This window comes from Festucalex cinctus, chromosome 20 (assembly GCF_051991245.1).
Source record: "Festucalex cinctus isolate MCC-2025b chromosome 20, RoL_Fcin_1.0, whole genome shotgun sequence".
Taxonomy (NCBI): domain Eukaryota; kingdom Metazoa; phylum Chordata; class Actinopteri; order Syngnathiformes; family Syngnathidae; genus Festucalex; species Festucalex cinctus.
Genome location: NC_135430.1, coordinates 4,731,485 through 4,751,474, shown reverse-complemented (window position 1 = coordinate 4,751,474; position 19,990 = coordinate 4,731,485). Strand labels below are relative to the sequence as shown.

The 19,990-nt window shown below is 37.4% G+C and overlaps 4 protein-coding genes across 4 annotated transcripts in view; all 4 read right to left on the bottom strand.

The window, feature by feature from the left end:
• Positions 1–7,739, bottom strand: part of and1 (actinodin1) — an 11,183-nt gene extending 3,444 nt beyond the window's left edge. The window contains exons 1-5 of the mRNA XM_077509296.1: positions 6,503–7,739; positions 4,710–4,840; positions 4,527–4,634; positions 2,054–2,098; positions 521–672 (exon numbers count right to left, since the gene is read on the bottom strand). Coding sequence (XP_077365422.1) covers positions 521–672; positions 2,054–2,098; positions 4,527–4,602 — 273 coding nt within the window. The 5' untranslated portion in view covers positions 4,603–4,634; positions 4,710–4,840; positions 6,503–7,739. The remainder of the gene's footprint in view (positions 1–520; positions 673–2,053; positions 2,099–4,526; positions 4,635–4,709; positions 4,841–6,502) is intronic.
• A 147-nt stretch (positions 7,740–7,886) lies between these two features.
• Positions 7,887–10,312, bottom strand: cops9 (COP9 signalosome subunit 9). The gene is made up of 3 exons (XM_077509297.1): positions 10,117–10,312; positions 9,799–9,871; positions 7,887–8,244 (listed from the first exon to the last, which is right to left on the bottom strand). Exons 1-3 carry the CDS (start codon positions 10,177–10,179, stop codon positions 8,207–8,209), a joined length of 174 nt encoding a protein of 57 aa, XP_077365423.1. The 5' UTR covers positions 10,180–10,312; the 3' UTR covers positions 7,887–8,206.
• Positions 10,313–10,986: 674 nt separating this feature from the next.
• Positions 10,987–12,987, bottom strand: otos (otospiralin). Its single transcript, XM_077509447.1, has 4 exons — positions 12,907–12,987; positions 12,700–12,765; positions 12,232–12,255; positions 10,987–11,350 (listed from the first exon to the last, which is right to left on the bottom strand). Exons 2-4 carry the CDS (start codon positions 12,755–12,757, stop codon positions 11,163–11,165), a joined length of 270 nt encoding a protein of 89 aa, XP_077365573.1. The 5' UTR covers positions 12,758–12,765; positions 12,907–12,987; the 3' UTR covers positions 10,987–11,162.
• Positions 12,988–13,376: 389 nt separating this feature from the next.
• apodb (apolipoprotein Db) lies at positions 13,377–18,148 on the bottom strand. The gene is made up of 5 exons (XM_077509579.1): positions 18,011–18,148; positions 15,772–15,949; positions 15,560–15,681; positions 15,314–15,399; positions 13,377–14,340 (listed from the first exon to the last, which is right to left on the bottom strand). The coding sequence occupies exons 2-5, from the start codon at positions 15,886–15,888 to the stop codon at positions 14,108–14,110; spliced, it is 558 nt and encodes a 185-aa protein (XP_077365705.1). The 5' UTR covers positions 15,889–15,949; positions 18,011–18,148; the 3' UTR covers positions 13,377–14,107.
• Positions 18,149–19,990: the final 1,842 nt, after the last annotated feature.

The window sequence follows — 19,990 nt, the reverse complement described above, 5'->3', positions numbered from 1 at the left end:
TAAAATACAGCCAGATGATTAAATTATGACTGAAACTATTTAATTTGAGTCAAAAGGCTAACACTAAAACTAAATTCAAATTTCTTGTCAAAATGAACACTGGTCCCAGTGGTCTGCCAAACAATTCATGATTTTTTTTTTAATATATATATTTTTTTATTATTTTTTTAATATTTGCTTTATTTTTATTTATTTAAAAAAATAATTTTATTTTATTTTATTTTTTTATTCATTCATTTTTAAATATTTGCATGACTTAAAAAAAAAAATATATATATATATATATATAAATTATTTGTATTTATTATTATAATTTTAAAAATATTTGCATTATTTATTTATTTTTTTAATAGTTTAATTTGTTTAAATTATTTATTTATTTATTGTTTTTTTATATTTGCAGGATTTTTAATTTAAAAAATATATCTATATTATTTATTATTATTTTTTAAAATATTTGTATGATTGTTTTTGGAGGTGAATTGAAAAGTGATGTGTACGTGCGTCGTAGCGTACTCACGGCCTCCTGGTTGCCATTGTCGGTGAAGTACTTGTACCAGCTCCAGAAGTCGGAGTGTTGCTTGTACCAGCTGATGTTCCTGCGGTTGCGGCTGAGCCGCCGCTGGGCCGCCGGCGCCAGCGCCGCCCCGGCCCGGATGCTCTCCCCCGCCGCTGAGGGCGAGATAAAGACGCCATTAATCCCACCGCTAATTGCTTCGGTACTTAGTTTTCCTACTACTATTATGACTACCACCATTTCTATTTCTTCTAGCAAAAGTACGACTTGTATTTTTGCAATTATTTCTACCACCACCAATTCTTTGGTCACAACTACTGCAACTTCTGATATTATATCAACTTCTACCACTAGTAGTACTAACCTACTTTTACTGATCCTTCTATTAATACTACTAGTAATCACACACTCTAAAAACAGTTGGGTCAAAAGATGGATCAAAAATGGACCGATCCACTTTATGGGTCAATTTGAGCCAACTTTCTGGGTTGTTTGATACAAAATGATCCAATTTGGAGCCAAGTAAAGAATCTGACCAATATTTTGGAGTTCTTTTACGCTGAAAGACCCATTTCTTGACTCAAAGTTGGGTCAAATAGACCCAAGGATTGTACTTTTGACCCATAGCTGGGTTATTTTTGACCCAACTGTTTTTAGATCAACTCCCAGAAGTGTTTCCAAAGCTCAACATCCTTGCGCTTCACATCAGTGTTGTAACTGCTGTTATTTTGAACACAACTTGTACTTGTTCCCATTATTTCCCCTTAATGGCATATTTTCAAAAGAGTACACAGTGGGGTCAAAAATAACCCAACTATGGGTGAAAATGGACCGATCCGCTACTTGGGTCTATTTGAGTCAACTTTGAGTCAATAGATGGGTCTTTTAGTGTCAAACAACTCATAAATATTGGTCAGATCCTTTACTTTATTTTAAATGTTTTAAGTGTCCCAAAGACATATTTAGAGATTTTTTGTTTGTTTTTATGCTTGAGCATACAGTTAGTTGTCTTTGATGCAGCCTCTCAACTGCAAAGAACGGTTGAAGAAATGGTACTTATTACAAAAACGGCCAGCAGGTGGCAGCAGAGTGTAAGAGATCAAGCAGGGCCATGTTGAAAAAAAGCTATTTCCCAGCAATTCTAAATAATGAATAATGACAACATTTAACTATATTCTAATGCTAATTGCTGCAAAGCGGAAACAGATAGAAATATACTTTTTTTTTCCTGATGAAAGAAGAGACTCGAATCTTTCTTTTGGTAGGTTCCATGTTTTTACAGCAATAGAACACAATATTGTGTGGGCCTTGCGAAATCAGTCTAAATCCAGTCAAACAGGTGTGAAGGGGATTGCTGGGAGTGAATGAGTAACGTAATATCCCAACTACTGCTTCTATTTGATCCAAACGATTCCTATTTGTAATTGAAGTACTACTTGCAATTTTACAACTTTGATTTCTACTTCTTCTTCTGTGACTTGTCCATTTGAAAGTGTGGATGCGAGTAGTGCGAGGCGATGGCGTTGTTGCCTTTACCGTCTGGTTTGGCCTTGGCGGCGACGGGTCCCGCAGACACGTCGGCTGCATATGCAAACACACAGGAGAGGGGAAAAAAAACAAAAACAAAAATGTCAGCTCAAGCAGATTGCTTCTGCGCCACATACGATGCTGACGGTGATGAGGACGACGAAGGCGCTCTAAACGCTTACGAACGCACATTCTTGCCTAACTAGCACCCCTGCGGCCCCTGTGTACATTTTATAGATGGGGACCGGAACACCGGATTGCATGCTGCGCTTTAAAAGCCGTGTGTGTGCGCGCATGCGTGATTTCAGATTTTCTTTCATCTCCGCAGGTGAAAAGGTGTTAATGGCTTCCAGAAGGAGAGGAGGACGAGCTGTGCAGTGAACTCATGTGCTTCATTGTGCGGAGGAAAATAAATTAAAAAAAAAATATATATATATATAAAGAATATATATATATATATAAAGAATATATATATAAATATATATATATAAAGCATATATATATATATATATATATATATATATATATATATATATATATATATATATAAAGAATATATATATATATATATATATATATATAAAGTATATATATATATATATATATATATATATATATATATATATATATATATATAAAGAATATATATATATATATATATATATATATATATATATATAGTATTTGTCTGGTTTTAGTTGAGTTGTTTATTTAGTTTTGCTGATACTTTGTGTAAAAAGTTTGAGCACATTGAGATAAATTTTGAAATGATGACCTCCTGGTTACTGCACAATGCGCTTTAGCAACTGTGCCACCGAGCAGTGTAAGACACCTGGTAATGATGATAAGTTATGGAAGTGGGCGTGGGAAAGTGACACTTTGAAAAGGTTCAATGTCTATCCTATTGAAAATGAATGGGGAAAAGTTGATATTAAATGTGAAATTGTGCAAATACTGTAAGTAATGTGGAATCAGATGATATATATCCCGGGAGGTGTGAAATTTTGAAGCAAGTTGAACAATGTAAATTGGAAGTATGATGTGGGAGTTGTTACGTGGCAAAAAGTGGAGAATAAAAATAACAATAACATATGTGGGAATGCTGAAAGGCATTTCTACAATAATAAGATTAAAGTTTAGCGTTTTGTGACTATTTTTCCCCAGAGGTATATCCAGATTGGATGCTGCCTTCCTTTTTCTTCTTTTTTTTTTTTTATGAGCCAGTGTAAGAAACAAAACAAAAAAAGTGTGTGCGTGTGTGTCAAATGTTTGACTTTGAAGAGGTGATGCTGACAGGTAAGCATTTTCCTACAGGAGCAAAAGAGCAGCGTCGTTAAGATGGCAACAAAGGAGGGGGCGGGGCTTGTAAAGCTGCCAATCACCTCCTACCTTTGCGGACGAGAAGCAGGTGTACGGAGGCTTTGAGCATTTATGGACAGGATGATGATGATGATTATGAGTATGAAGACACGACTTGAAAGGAAGAGGCCACATAAGCTGCTCGACATCACAGCAGCGCCAACACAATCAATATTTGATCACCTTGAATGATTAACTACTGTTTGTTTTCCGATCATTTCATCATCATACGTTACACATATTTTATCAGAGATAGATTTGATTTTAGTACGTATGTAATGCACTATTATAAACATTTTTATTAGAAAAAGCATTTTATATCACTATATTTTTTAGATATTTAATATGTATACATATAAATATCTATTTTTATTTAAAATATATGGGATATATGTGTATGTATTATACATTTTCAATAACAGTGTTCCCTTGTTTTCTGCTGGTGTTCGGTTCCAAAAAAATTGCTGCAATAAATGAAACACGCAAAGTAGTTTAGCTTTATGTTTGACATTTATTAGAAATGTTTTAAGGCGCTAAAAACACCTCACCACACACTTTATACACTTTTCTCAGAGGCGTCTACATTTCCTCACATTTTTCTCTTGTTTAAACATTCGCAATGTTCAAACCTTCATAAATTTTTGTAAAATGAGTACATTACTGTTAAAAAAAAATGCATGCAAAATTGCACTAAAAAAATCCGCAAAAAGTGAACCGTGTTATAGCGAAGGAACACTGTAATATAAAAAGTATAGCGATAGATATGTTTTTAAATATTGAATACATATGAAAACTGGCATATATATGTATTTTTAACATCCTTATGAATATTTCTTGACTGATTGGTTGCCAACTTCTTGAACCTCTATTTTGTCCTCAAGTTAGAAAATGTGCTGCTTTTACTAAAAAAAAAAAACACGTCAATTTCACTTGAATTGAGTTTACTTGTACTTTTCCAAGAGTATTTTGTCACACAAATATGTGTACGTGTACTTTTTCCACCTAGCTGTGCCTGTTTTGGATGTTTTTATAAGTTGTGAAGGACGTGAGCGGACACTTTTCCAAAGCTTCCGTGCGGGTCTCGTCAGCACTTTTGCCGGCGACGACCTTGAGGTCAACTCACCGGACGGCAGCAGCAGCACGAAGACGACGGCCAGCGTGGCGGCAACCGGCACGGCGGACCTCCTCGGGGCAGCCATGACTCAACTCGACTCGACTGGTCTCTCGTCTCCTACCAGAGTGAGAAAGAAAGAGTCAGAAAATACACGTTGGACAAGCTCGCAAGGCAAAAAAGTCGTCATCTCACCTGTGGCGACGACAATCAACGGGGGGTCCGAGGGGGACTCTTGCGGACCGCCAAATGTGTGCGTGTGATGCAGGCCGCCCGGAGACAGACTGCCTCGTCAAAGAACCCGGGCCAGCTTTTTAAAGCGGGCCCTTCATGGCAAACGCACAACAACTATTCATTAACATGCTTTGATGTGCACACTTTGACAGAGGGCAACCTCAACAAGGGTCCTGATTGGCTGAGAGGCTTCCAATGGGGGAACGTGTCATAAAACGCAGGAAGCCCAAAAAAACGGTAGGAGGGATTTTTCTTTTGTTTCAGGGAAATGCTGAGATGAGCATTCACATGGAACTTTTTTTTTCCCCTAAGCATGCAGTATAAAAGGTAAAGGAATTGGAAAAATGTCAAACTATCCCACACTGAAATGACGGCCCAAAAACAAATAAAAATGACTTTGAAATGATCTCGATCCTTGTAAGTGCAGTGAGTTGAAGCATTCTCACCAAGTTTGACAAATGGAAAATATTTTGACTCGTCGAATGCTGAGAGACGAACATTACCATTAACTTTTTGACTGCCAAAAACTTTTAAAAACGATAAGTAAAATCGCGATGTATGCCGCCATAAACGTTAAATGACGTCAACTATGCCTTTTTTTTTTTTTTTTTTTTTAATCAATGGTTAGTGCAACATCTAAGTGGAGAGCTGCCTGGTCAATGAAGTGTGGAATCATAAACTAACTATGGCCAGCAGATGGCAGCATTGAATGTCTTTTCAAGGGGCTGAATAGCATACTGAATTACAATGAAACATGACGGAATCTGATGAAATTGGATGAAATCAAACATTTTCAAGGATGGCGTGAATGATCAAAGCCTTTGTCACATTAAACCTAATTTGCAGAGCGTCACAAAACAAAAATATTTTGTGTCAAAGTGACTGTTGTGGAGAAAATGTATCTTCACAAAAAGCTTGTTTTCGCATCTTTCAATTTTTGCTCAATGTCACTCAAATGACCTCTTTTCAAATGGTTCTTATTACTAACGAACGTAATAAGATAGAAACGTTTTTTTTCTAATGAAAGAATGAAATGCGAGCTTTCATTTGGTACCCACATTATATATGTAGTAAAAGTACACAATATTCTGTTTGCCTTGAAAGATGAATTAAAATGCTCAAAATCGGCTGCCACTGTTTTTTTTTTGTTTTGTTTGTTTTTTGATAATGTATGGCAGTAAAAGAGTTAAACATTCGGGGTGTGAATCTGACCGTCTCACGATTCGAATTTTTGCGTCTGCGATTGGATTCCGAATGGATTTTTGATTCAAAATGATTTGATTGACAATGGATTTCTGCTTCATTTTATAGATGAGCAAACAATTGTCATGATCGACTCCAGTCTGACTCGCTAATGCCAGGGAAGTCATTGTTTGTTGACAGTTGATGGATGGATCCACATCCATCTCGCCGCATCCACATCGGCAGCGCTGCCGGAGGAAGGAGTGAAAATGGCCTCCGGCAATCCGAGTTCTGCTGCAGCGGCGGAAATGGCGCGGGGATGTCGACAGATGCTGAAATTCTAATCGCTCTTAAACTGGAAAAGAGGCCACTCGACGTTCAAGGTTTGAATCATCTTCTTCTAGTTTGGACGGAGTTTTGTTGCCATGGTAACAATGGCGCCATCAAGGCCAGCGGGATGCTAATTTGTGTCGGTGTAGCGCGGGGGGCGTTTTCCGATGCATCTCAACAACGGCCGCATTGAACCTGCCGGCGTTTGTCTACGTCTCCCGTCCTGTCGCGTATGTAATTACCTTTCGCTAACAGGTGTTTCTGGCCGCCCACAAACCTGGCGAAAAAAAAGCACACACATAATTTACTCCAAAGCTGGAATGTCCGCCACGCTCGGGGGTTGGCTGCAAAAACATCTGGCAGGGGCTTCGGCTGCTTTTGCAAACTAAATCTTATTTGACAGGGACACGTTGTATTCAGTTATGGAGGACCAAAACTGCCAAAATTTGAAATAAATAAATCAATAAATGACTACAAGTGAAAAATAAATATAAAAAAAATATCATTCGAAAATTATATCTAAAAAAATTAATCTAAATGGAAATAAATCCGTTTTTATTTTCACTTTTAATCATTTATTTAGTCACTTTTTTTATCTATTTATTTAGTCATTTATTTATTTAGTAATTTCTTTTGAATTTTGGCAGTTTTGGGCCGTACTGCCAAGTGGAAATGTTATTCAAATGAGGGGGTGGTCGGCGAGACTTCCTTTTTTAAAGATGCTCACTGGCCAATGACAGGTGGAGTCCAACCCAGGACACACTTAGGACAGCGCCCTCATTTGAATAATATAATAATATATAATATATAATATAATATATATAATAATACTTGGCAGTATGGCCGAAAACTGCCAAAATTCAAAATAAATAGTGTAAATGACTAAATAAATAGATAAATAAATGACTTAAAGTGAAAATAAAAATGGATTTCCATTTATATATTTTTTTTTCCAAATTAGATTTTTTGAATATTCCTTTTAATTTTCACTTTTAGTCATTTATTAATTTATTCAGTCATTTATTTATTTGGAATTTTGGCAGTTTTGGTCCTCCATACAGTACAGTACAACACAGTAACACTTCAAATGAAATGATATTGTGCCAAGGAAGTTGCAATATTAACATGATGAATGACAATCATTCGTAAACACAGTAGAAGCCATGGAGAACTTGTCTAACTAAAGGGATCTTGTTGAAAATAGTTTGTTGCTTCCCCCATAGATGTTAACTCATGTTTTGTCTACTGCTTGTACAATAATCTACCTCCCTTGAATTCGCTTTCATTTGCAGCTATAAAGTGTAACGGTTCAAGATTATTATTATTTTTTTTGTGTGTGTGAAAATTCCCTCAAAATATTACAGGGACTGTGCTTTTTTTTTTTTGTAAAGTTTTTGTCCTCACACATTACCTCATTTACATTTACATTTTACCTATTTCTCATTGCTCTAATAGGCACTATTATTTACATTTGAAATATGTTATTTTTGTTACGGAGGTAGTGTGGCATAAATGTGTTTAAATGTTGCATATCTGAACTTGAAAAGTTGTGGAGTGAGTAGAAAAATAAAGGCTTGCGTGAATAGTTAAGTCGTTCGACCTGCAGGAACAAGTACAAAACCAGAGTTTTGCCTCAACTCATTTATTTTTATTTCAGTTCATTTCCCACAGGTTTCATGCTTCTTTTTTTCATGTTTTTGCACTTAAATCATTTTGTTTAAAAAAATAATAATAATGTTATCCTTAATTCATGTATGTTGTAAGCCACGCAAAAAAAAAAATTGTAGTTTTTTTTTTTTTTTTTTTCCTTAAGAATTCATTCACTTTTTTCCCCTATCAAATATCGGCATCTGCCTAAAAAAAATGCATATCGGCTAGGCCCTAGTATTCAAGTGGACATCATTATTCACAAAAGTGTGTGCGTGTGCGCGCGTGTGTGTGTGGAGTCACTGCAGGTCATCGTCGTCAAAAAGGTCCTCAAAGTCTGGAGACGGAAACAAGAAAGACAAAGTGGGAAAAAAATGAGTTGATTCGGTTGTTTTGTTATACAGCCTTGGAGCGCAAATAAATAAACGCATCTTTTTATATCCTCACCCATAAAGCTTTGTTTTATGCCTTCTCGACACAAAAACAAGTTAAATAAATGAAGGACATCAATTAGGTTTAGTCAATGTGGTTATTGGAAGGGGGAGACGCGAGGTTGATCGAGGTACAAAAACGAGATTCATCAGCAACATTCTTGCAAGAAAGAACAGTTGAGTCGTGACTAAAAATGTGGACAATTTATTCCATTTCCACAGATTTGTCATTATTGGCCACTAGGTGCAGTAACAGCAACAGTAACAGTAACAGTAACACTGCAAAAAACTTCCTGTTCCCTCGCCAAAAGATTTTTTGCTTTTACCTGACAGTTGTAGATAAAAATATCAACGTAACATTTTCATCCCCTTTTTGAAGTGTCAATTTGGTATATACTGTAACGACATGCATCGGTAAATGCTGCTTGATATGTTATCACACTTCCCCGCAACTTCACGTGCACGAACGGCGTTAATAATCGCCATATGCCGCCGGTTGGTGTGCTGGCGCGCGCATTCAAAGCAGCTGAGTGGCGAGGCGTCGTGCTGCGTTTCCGCCATAAAAGCATCTTTAGCGGGACACTCGCTTCCATTTAACGATCGGCGCTCCTGTGCGGCTCAGACGAAATTGTCTTGCGCTGGCGGCTAAACGCTGCGGGAAACAAAACACATTAGCTACTTTTGTTGGCTCTTTTTTTTTTTTTTTTTTTTTTACTGTTTTGAATGTGCGTGCCACCTGGCACAGAAATGAACGTTTTCAAGTAACAGAAAATTTAAACAACAGATGTAGTCAGCAAAATGTTTACACATTTACTACTCTGAATACTAATGCATAAAAACAGCTCAAAGAAAAAAAAAGTGAAAACATCTATAATTAGTGTTTGATGAATTGATTTTTAATTAGCAAATGTCAGGTCGCTATATGAGATTAAAAAAGTTAGAATGTTTATGCAAATAGTTTATTTAATAATAAAATCATAAATTCAAGCATTTTGATTGTATTATTTACAATTAATCTAATAATAATAATTTGTTTTATTTAAGTTAACGCACATATAACATTTTAATTATATTAATGAATTATCAAATTAAATCAAATCAAAATAAGTAAATTAAAAAATAAATCTAAATAATTTTTTTAACTATTCTCAGAATTAAACATTTACACTAAAAGAGCGAGATAAATTAAAAATATGCACAAATAAGACGTGATTTTACTAACCATTTATAGGGGGAATGCTAAATGATTACAACAAATATTTCAGAATCTTTTTTGCATGAAAATCAGTGATGACTTATTAATTAAAGAAGAGGGCGAGCCATACTTTGCCTATCCGTGCTCAATATTATACTTTCAAAAAATAATAATAAAATAAATAAATAATTTAAAAAAAAACAAAGAAACGGCTTCTAAATGTGTTGTTTCTTAACAAGTATTCCACGTGTTAGATTATGTTTACCATTGAAGAAGTCCAAATGAACCGCCTTCTCATTGGCTGCCAGGTCCATCAGAAGGCCGCTGCTGCCCCCTGCCTGCACACACACGACGGTACAACACGTTTAGATGGCTTCATCAGCTCGTAAAATTGACTATACGACAAAATACATTTAGCTATTTGTTATTCAAAAAATATTGCTGTTAGTGTCATAAAGACACGTATTCGTAGTGCATACAAGATAACGAAGCGTTTACAACACACGTACCGGCCCGTATTCTCCAAGCAAGCTAACTTAGGTTTCGCCGTGTTATTTTTAAAACAGTGATGGTGCTGACAAACCTCGTCCAGATCCACATACGGTCCGGCTCCTTCCGGAAACATCTCGTCCACAGCAGGCTTCATTCTTTTTTTTTCTTCCCTTTAACAGCAGTCTATTTGACTAATTTTGAACTCTGTCAGCTTGGGCAGGCTGCTGGGAGCAAAACAAAGCACGTACGTCGCTGATATGTGCTCGGCTTCAAACTCGATCCTCGGAACTCTTCTGTCGTCTTTCGTAAAAATGATTTTAAAAAATATGGTTTTGTTTTATGTTTTCACAAATTTTTAACACAAAAATATATAACAATTTTCTGGACTAAAAATGTGTTCATAAAATGTATACTGAAGCAAAATAAAGCACTCGTGTCGCTAAAATGTGTTCGGCTTGGAATTCTGTTCTGTGAAAGGAAGTTCCAAATCGTAAACGTATTGTCGTCATCACTTATAATCACTTATACATATTTATGTATTTAATTACATATATAAATACACGTAACGTTTTTTAAATGTATGGTTTTGTTATAAATGACGTGCTTTTCAAATATTTTGATTAGAATTTGCTAAAACACAGGTTTCTGTTTAAATCCCCCTTCAACCCTTTCAAAATAAATGTCAGCTTCATTACATCTATGAAAAAAACAAAAACCTCACATTAACCTTTGTAATATCCTTTGGGTTAAATTGACCCCTTAGCGTTAGTGTTAGATTTTTTTTTTAGGACAATGGGTGGGTTCAATTTATACTAATGACAAAATACTACTACTACTACTACTACTACTACTACTACTACTACTACTACTACTACTACTACTACTACTACTACTAATAATAATAATAATAATAATAATAATAATAATAATAATAATAAAAGTCAAACGAGTTGAAACACTATGGATTTATTTGTTTTATTTCATTGCATGAAAGTGTCAGACAAACCTAAAAATCTAATCTATATAACTACATTATAATCGCCATCTCTCTATACATGCATGGCTATTTGCTATAATTACATTGGTAAATCTTCTTTTTTCTTGAACTTTTAGGGTCTCCCAGTTGATGTTGGCCACTCAGTGCTCGTGTCCGGCGGGGCTGTCATAGCCCAGCGTGTCCCCCAGGCGCTGGTGGGCGAAGAAGGCCCGCGCCATCTCGTTGATGTGGTTGTAGGCCCCGATGGACTTGAAGTACTCCACATAGTTCCAGAAGTCCGAGGTGGAGTATGGCCAGTAGGGGATGGCGGGGGGTTCATCGTACGGCACTGAATATAAACAAAACCACAGGATTCACTTTTTTTTTCTTTTTTTTTTTACCCCTTCCTTTTTACCAAGCTGCAGGTTTCAGTACGTTCTAAAATCAATTCAATTTTATTTATTTGTTTTAAACAATCTTACATCCATGAAAACTCCTACTACACTGGGCAACATGATTTTGATCAATGGATAACTATATTGTCAAAAGGCCCGTCCATCAAAGATTATATAAAAAAAAAAAATAATAATAATTTCAAATTTTGGACCTTTTGCTATACTTTTTTTTTTTTTAATTCATATTAAATCGATAGACAATATTTTTTTTTAGAACCTACTTATTTAAATTTGGAAATTGAATCAGTAGTTTCAATAAATATTTATTGAGTTTGTTATTATTATTTTTCTTTTATTGAACTCTAAAGTCTGTGTCCAACTACATATTAATATTTATTTATCCAAACGTTATCATTATAGAATAGCTTTATTTGTACTTTACCTCCCTCTGGGATGACTCTGGCCCCTATGGGGCATCAAAGATTATAAAAAATATATATATTAATTTCAAATTGTGTCCCTTTTGCGACACATTTTTTTTTAATATATATTACATATATAGACAATATAATTTTTTAGAACCTTTCTTTCTTAATTTCTTAACATTTGGAAATCAAATCTATAGTTTCAATAAATATTTCTTTAGTTTTTTTTTTATTTAACTCTAAAGTTTGTGTCCAACTACATATTAATATTTATTTTTCAAAACGTTATACCGCTTTGGGTTTTTATTTTTTTATTTTTTTACTTTACCTCTAATGCCTGTGTCCAACTACTACTACATGAATATTTTTCAAATCGTTAGCGTTATAGAATAGTTATATTTGTGCTTTACCTCCCTCCGGGATGACTCTGGCCTCTATGGGGAAGGAAGGAGTGAGAGTGAGAGAGAGAGAGAGAGAGAGAGAGAGAGAGAGAGAGAGAGAGAGAGAGAGAGAGAGAGAGAGAGAGAGAGAGAGAGAGAGAGAAAAATAAATATTTAGCAAGCATTCCAAGTATTCCCGCACACAAAGACGTGATTCAGCTCGGACAGACTTTTAGCGAACCTGCGAGCTTCTCCAAAAAATATTGCTGACCACTGACATATCACACGCACACAAACACACTGAAGGTGGAGGACTGAAGCACATTGCAGACAAAAGAGTCTTTTTTTTTTTATTATCAGAAAACAAAGCATTAAATATCATTATTGATCCATTTTATATGCAAGTATCAAACTTACTGTATTGTTGCACCTCTGTACAAAGTTAAGATCAATTTAGAGATATTAAAAATCCAAGTAAGTTTAAAAAAGTATATTTACCGTCCACGTGGAAGACAAAGACACAAAGTAGGAGAGCGAAGCAAAGCAAACGTTTCATCTTGCTGCCTTCAAATCAACACAAACACAATTAAAGTCCGATGTACATGTTTTGTACAAGATCAGCACACGTTTCTGCATCAAAGACACATTTTACGAGTGTCAAAAGTACTCCAGTTAGAAGTATAAAAATGATTTTTAAAAATGTACCTGTTAAAAGAAGTTTTGATTTGCTGCTTGCTTGCTGTTGGTCGTCTGCTGCAGGGTTAGTGGCTGACTAGCGGAGGCTGAAGAAGAACCCCCCCCCCCCCCCCCCCCCCACCCGCCACAACTGCAAAAACACATACCTGCACACGCCCACTTGTTGAATAAGATGTACGTACCGCATGCACATTAAAATCCTTGATTAATTGGCACCTTTTCAACTTTCAATCAATCAATCAATCAATCAATCAATCAATCAATCAATCAATCAATCAATCAATCAATCAATCAATCAATCAACCAACCATGAATAAACTAAGAGCCACATAACAACCCAACTAAATAATGTGAAAGTGTTAATTGAAGCGCTTGTTTGTTCTTGATTGCAAAAGTGTACCTAATGAAGTGGCCATACATTCAAACCATAAAAGGTAATATACTTTCATCTTATACAAAAAGTTACACAAATTACAAAGTTAACTCACGCAGTATTTATTGTAATCACAAGTAGTCTGGTACAAAATGTAGCATAAATACAATGACACCTCTCATCAGTGAGCAGCTAGATTAATTTGAAATAAATCGCAAAAGATGGTCTATTTATTTCTAAAAGCTAGCTTAAAGTCAGGACGTCATCGTTGTCCAATGAAAAGCATGTACTTTACATGTTTGCACGTTTCCGCTCTAGGTGTGTTAAACTAGCATCAGCTTTGTAATTATAACAGCTGCGCTAATTTTGTTTTGCCCGTCTATAGCGTTTCCAATTATTACATATTAGCATTAGGCTAGCATCTGTGCTGGTAAATAGCTATCCCCGTGATAAATGGAGGTTCACTCTATGTCCATTGTTTGTCATTTTATGTAGATATAAGTAAATATTTTTCATCCCGCAGGGACACTCATATGAAGACAAACACACACAAAAAAAGAAATCCAATTCATGTTCGTAAACAAGACCACAGGATACTTCCGGGTGGCAGCAATGCGAGTGGCTAGCTAGCAGCTAACGTCAGCGCTATAGAATGCAATCTATTTTAACATTATGTATGTGCCAAAATCATCATCCCAATCAATTCTAAGGTTTTCTCACTCACTCACAAACATAAGAGTTTGTTTTTGCCACCCGGAATTACGCATGACGGTGAAAAAGCCAATTCAGCTAAACGATCAAGCTATTCAGTCGCTAGCATGTCGCGGTCACGCGCTACTAGTCGTCCTTGCAACCTGTCTGGTCCGTTTCGGTCATGCGAAAGAGGTCCACACCCTCGGTCAGTAGAAGGTCCTGAGCGTAGCGCACTGTCTCGGGCGGTAGGAAGCGCGAGCGGCCCAGGATCCAAGCGTACTCCACGTGGAATATGCGCAGGATGTCCGTGCATGAGTACACCACGGCCACGCTGCTGTAGTCCGTGCTCAGGATCCAGTACGGAGCATAGGGGGTGACTGCGGGCAGACAGAGGCGGACACAAGCGCTAATTACGATTATTATGAGAAGCAAACCAATCCAGTAACTTTTCGCAGGACATTGAATCGATCACGACTGGACTGCTCTCGTCGTCTTAGAAGACATTTGCCTCTTGTCTGAGAAGGCTTCATCAGTTCAGGCAACAAGGATTTGGTGAGGACAGACCAGAGAACACCGCACCACAGTTTAGTTGATTATTGATTAGTGATTGTGATGGATTCATTATCCACAAGCACAATCCAGTAACCTCGATACGTCAGCTGATAGATAGATAGATAGATAGATAGATAGATAGATAGATAGATAGATAGATAGATAGATAGATAGATAGATAGATAGATAGATAGATAGATAGATAGATAGATAGATAGATAGATAGATAGATAGATAGATAGATAGGTACTAGATAGATAGGCACTAGATAGCTGGCATGCTAACCAGTGAGCAAATCTTTTGTTTTTATGATTGAGATCAGGACTTTAACCAGCGAATGACAACATAAACAAAATACAGAGATGGAATATTTTAGGTTTGCTTTCTGATCTTGCTCGCAGAGGAGCTATGCCAACCACTAGCTAGTGACAAGCTAACCCATGCGAGGATGAAATAAAACACAATCAACGAGTTGCGTTAGTGGCAGCAATAAACTGGTGAAATGTTGAACAAAATGTCACTATTGTTGAGGTCATGGTTGCCTGTGGAAGTCATCAGAATGTGATGAAGTCCTCACAGGATCCACTTAAGGCGGACAAAGACGACTGCTGAGGGATGACGGGGCCGGATTGCACATTCATTACCAAACAGGCCTCCGTTGTCAACACTAACAGACAAAAAGATGCGGATTGTGTGTCTTCGTTGTTATTGTGCGTCTTTTGTCATCTCTCACGAGGTGCATTGTGACTGAATTGAGGCACGGCGACGGCGCTCGTGTCGTCTTTCGAAACCCCTTACAGTAGGAGAAGCTGACTCCAATTTGGGCCGGTACTCTCGGGTCGTGGACCACCGCCGTCCCCTCGGTCGTCCGCACCTTGTCTTTGCTAAAAAAAGACACACACAAAATTGAAGATCTGATTAGCTAGTAGTTTCAGTTACAGGAACAGCCAATACCAAAAACTGCAAACTTTTGGAGAAGCTTTTCACAGAAACGTGTTAGCGAACATGTTTCGTCGAATGAAAGTAAGAAAAGTCGCGACTCACTAGAACTGCGAGTTGACCACTCGGATGGTTCCGTCCCGTCGTACAGCATAGTTGGCTTCGATGCACTTCCCCCTCTCAAATCTGGCCGGCAACTTGCCGATCTCGTACCACTTCCCCAAATACTGACGTCCGCCGGCACGGGTGAAAAAGGACAGGGAGGGGGCGGGGTTAGTGGCGGCCAGGTGAGTGGCCGGCGACGCCGTCTCGGTTACCTGCTGGAGGTTGAAGTTGGGTTGCACTTTGGGGGTGGGGCAGGCCCCCCAGCGGTACGTCTGCGCTGAGGTCAGGGGCGGCAACGACGCCAGGAGAACGCAGCACAACGCTAACATACTTCTGTCCCAAGCGGTAGAAGAAACGGAGACGAATAGAAACCGGTTTCACGCAGAGATCCTGAAAAAAAAATAAAATTACCAGCGGAATGTTCCGCGTCTAAAAAAAGTCATTGGACAACCTCAATTGATTTTAACAAGAAGCATCAGCTGTTAAATTTCTCACATCTGTTTTGGTCTTCAGTGCCTTTCACGCAGACTTCATACCAAATGCGATACATACTACCTTTGACACCCCACGCTGGCTACGATACAACTCTGGAAACTGGAATATTTGCAGGTTGACTTCAACGCCACGCAAAAGACGGACAATTCACGTTTCTAGCTACTAATTTGGCAAAATTTTACACGTCGGCCGTGGTTTCCCGTTAATCCATTTCACACAACCACTGCTCATTTCACACGCTGACTTCTCGGCTCCATGTTGTAAAATTTTACGAATGCAGAAAATTCATATCAGTAGTCGTCGTAGACATTTAAAAACTGCGCTTTTTGTAATACACATTTTGGCTGTTCACCTTTCACACAGTCGACGTGTCCCTTCTAATGCTACTGCTGAAGCCTGAAGAATTCTTGGGTCCACTGAGAGAAAGGCAGCTAATTCCGGATCAAAATGGCAAAACAATCCTACATTGACACCCTTTCACACAGGTCCCGAGCCGCCTAGGATACCACCTCCAAAGCTGGCAAAATGTTTGTTACGCGCACACAAAACCTTCCTTGGAAGATTTCCCCTTCAATGGTCTCTTAACTCTTTGACCGCCAAAAATGTTTAATGACGTATTCTAAAATCCTAACGAATGCTGCCAAAATCGTTAATTTACATTATTAGTCTCAATGGGCAGCGCATCGTCTTGTGCAGCGCTGCCTTGTCACTTAAACAAAAAAATATTAGTGTCAAAGTCACTGCTGTGCAAAAAAACTGTATGTTTTCATAAAAAGCTTGTTTTTTTTCTCTTAATATTTTTGTATTTTCGCTTCTGTCACTCTAATGACCTAATTTCAAATGGTGATTACTAAAGAACGGAATAAGGTAGAAACTAGTGCTGTCAAAGTTAGTGTTAACTAATTAATTAATCACAAAAAATTATCGCATTAATCATTGTATTACCACAGATTAATCACACTATTAATTTTGGCCGCAGATGATCCTTTTTAGCAGACAGCGGATGGTTACGTTAAAGATAACTGTTCGAGTTTGAGCAATAAACATAACTACATGCATTAAAGTAAAACATTTAATAAATGTTTACATATGCCGTAGGTCATTTTTTTCCCATTTTAAATTATGTAAATAATTAATTGATTAGAAAGAGCAGGATGAGCGTGCGCAGTGGATATCAATTTTTGAAGATGTCCTCATAACATTAAATGTCGAAAAAATTTAACACATAACAGGTGTGCTTCAAATTTATCGGACAAAATATGTTGGGGAAAAAAGCCTTTTTAAGTCAGTGATTAATAATGATTAATCAAAATTCTACGATGTGATTAATCTGATTAAGAAATTTAATCGTTTGACAGCTCTAGTAGAAGCATACTTTTTTTTTTCTCATGAAAAAATGGAATGCAATCTTTCATATGGTATTCACCATATTTATGTCGTCATACCGCACAATATTCTGTTTGCTTTGAAAGATGAGTGAAAATGCTCCAAATCGGCTGGCACTGTTGGGGTGTTTTGGATAACGTTTGGCAGTCAGAGTTAAACTAGGAATAAACTTACAACTTGCACCACATTGGCATCCCGGTGTCCCCTTTCACACAGCTTCTTATCGCATATTTAGCCATCTGAGATGCCGCATTTGTACTTGACAATAAATAACAATGTGTGCGTGCTCAGCCAGCACCTGGTTGCGCAGGTTGAACAACTTGTTTAACACGCCAGTGGGACTTTCTTTACATTAAATAATAACCACAATTGTTATTTACAAAGGTGTATATTTACATCAGCATATTTGGATCCAAGCCTTGACTAAAGTATAAGCCATATGTTCTCTTCAATATTAGTGCTTTAATTAAACACATGGATTCAACACGCAGTTGAAATACAAAGCTTTTGAAACGAAGCAATAAAAACGTTTATTTATTTCCCGTCATGCACCGGGTGAGAGCCCCTTACCTTGATGGCATCAAATGTGAAGTTGTGAACCCTTCAGCCTGAACGCTCGCCACTTTCTGAATGGCAACTTGGCTGCGTTCACCATGTGACGTCACAAGTCGACGCTGATGATTGGTCGTCTCGACTCGAGAGTCTTGCTTGGCTTTACTGGCATGTGCGTGGTGTTGCGCCTACTTTTTTGTTCTCAAAATGATTCACACTTGGTCGTCATTTCCATGTGGCGTCCATAAACATAATCGTGAGATTTTCACGTGTTTGCTGTGTATGCATTTATCATGACCCACCATTTGTAAAAGCACAATTCTGTTCGTGAGTAGTTCCTTGTAATGTGCGTTTGTGGCTCGTCGGCCACCTGCATTTATTTTTGGAACGCTGTTTCAAAATATTCAATTTTGACAGGTCCTCAGATCTTCACGCGTCTAAAGGCCAGTTCCTCTCCCGTACAGAAGGGGGCAGTGTGTTGCTATCCCCACTGAGCAGGAAGCCTCGTTGCCTGCCGTCTCTCGTTGTAAACTTGGAAATTGATAGACGGGAAACGAGCCGTTATCTCATCTTCTATTATGCGTTTATTAACACAAGTCTAATTTGATTCCCTCGAGTTTACGCTGCCTCGTTCTTCTACGGTTAAATTTTCTTCTTCTACTCTGCTAAAGCAGAAGAGGTAAGAGTAGAAGAAGAATGTCTTCCTGGTGAAGGCAAAACAAGCTCATGGGAAACAAATTCAGATCGTATTTAGTTTCCCAACTTGTGCAAAATACATAAAAAATGAAAGGTCATAGAAAGGCTCGTTTCCTACTTTTAAATTTCCAATTTTGAGCGAGAAACGGGTGGCGGCTCGTCCCATTCAATGGAGCCAACAACACTGCCTCCTCGTGGACGGAGAAGGAACGGATCTGAATACCTGATAACCTGTGAAAAGGGGGGGGGGGGGGGGAACTCAATGTCTCAAAACTAAATGCACGACGATAAAAAAACAAAAACAACAACGCACGTTTGACAACTCACAAGCAGAATTGAATTTTTAAAAAATGTTAAGTAAATGTATACACAACATGAATGTGACAAACATGGATATATTTGTAGATCTCAAAAAACGTGAAAAATCACGCCTTTTTTGTGTTAATAATTTAGAGACAAATCTCATTCTCCCCGCGATCTCGTTCTCACCTCATATTTAATTGAAGGGCGATGTCAACAGACTGTCATTCCTGCTTCTTCCAGCAGATATCACTAAAATCCAATTTTCTCTAATGATCGGTAGATAAAAAGGGACTTTGGTGAAAGTAGTAGTAGTACTCCCTTAAATAAAGTAGGCCTACAGATACTGGAATTAAGTACAAAACTGATTTGTACAGTCAGTTACATTTTAGAACTTGGAACAATGAAGAAGAGAAAAAAAATGTAGTATTTGTACTTTACTTGCCATCGCTGTCATTCTGCCAACCAGCATGAAAATGAGACGTGTGTCCTTTTTAGCGTAATCCAATTGACTTCAAAAATCCAAATGAAACACATTCATGACATATGACAAAAATCAATGACTGTACGAGAAGCTTGTATTGGCCAGTTAACAATTCAAAGACTTCCTTTCATTGTTTTTTTTGGAATGCATTTGCCAGTCATATACTAAATAGAGAGACACAAACTCAATAACAATAAAGATGTTTTATTTCCAGTGTTCTTGCAGGGGGACATTGCACTGGCGAGATGCAAAACAACGCATGCAACTGCTTCATGTCTGTGGAGAAACTTTCCAAAGGAAAAAAGAAATGGAGGTGAAGCCGTTGGAAAGTTCACCTTCAAATTAATTCTTCAAAACTGCTTGTACAATCAGGTACAAAACACGGGGGAAAAAAGAGGCACTTTCTTTCTTTTTGGAGGACAAAAAAAAACAAAAACAAAAAAAACAAAAAAATGTCGATTTGGGACGATAACTTGGACAGAGGTTGGAAATAGAAAAAGGGTGCATACACTAAAGTA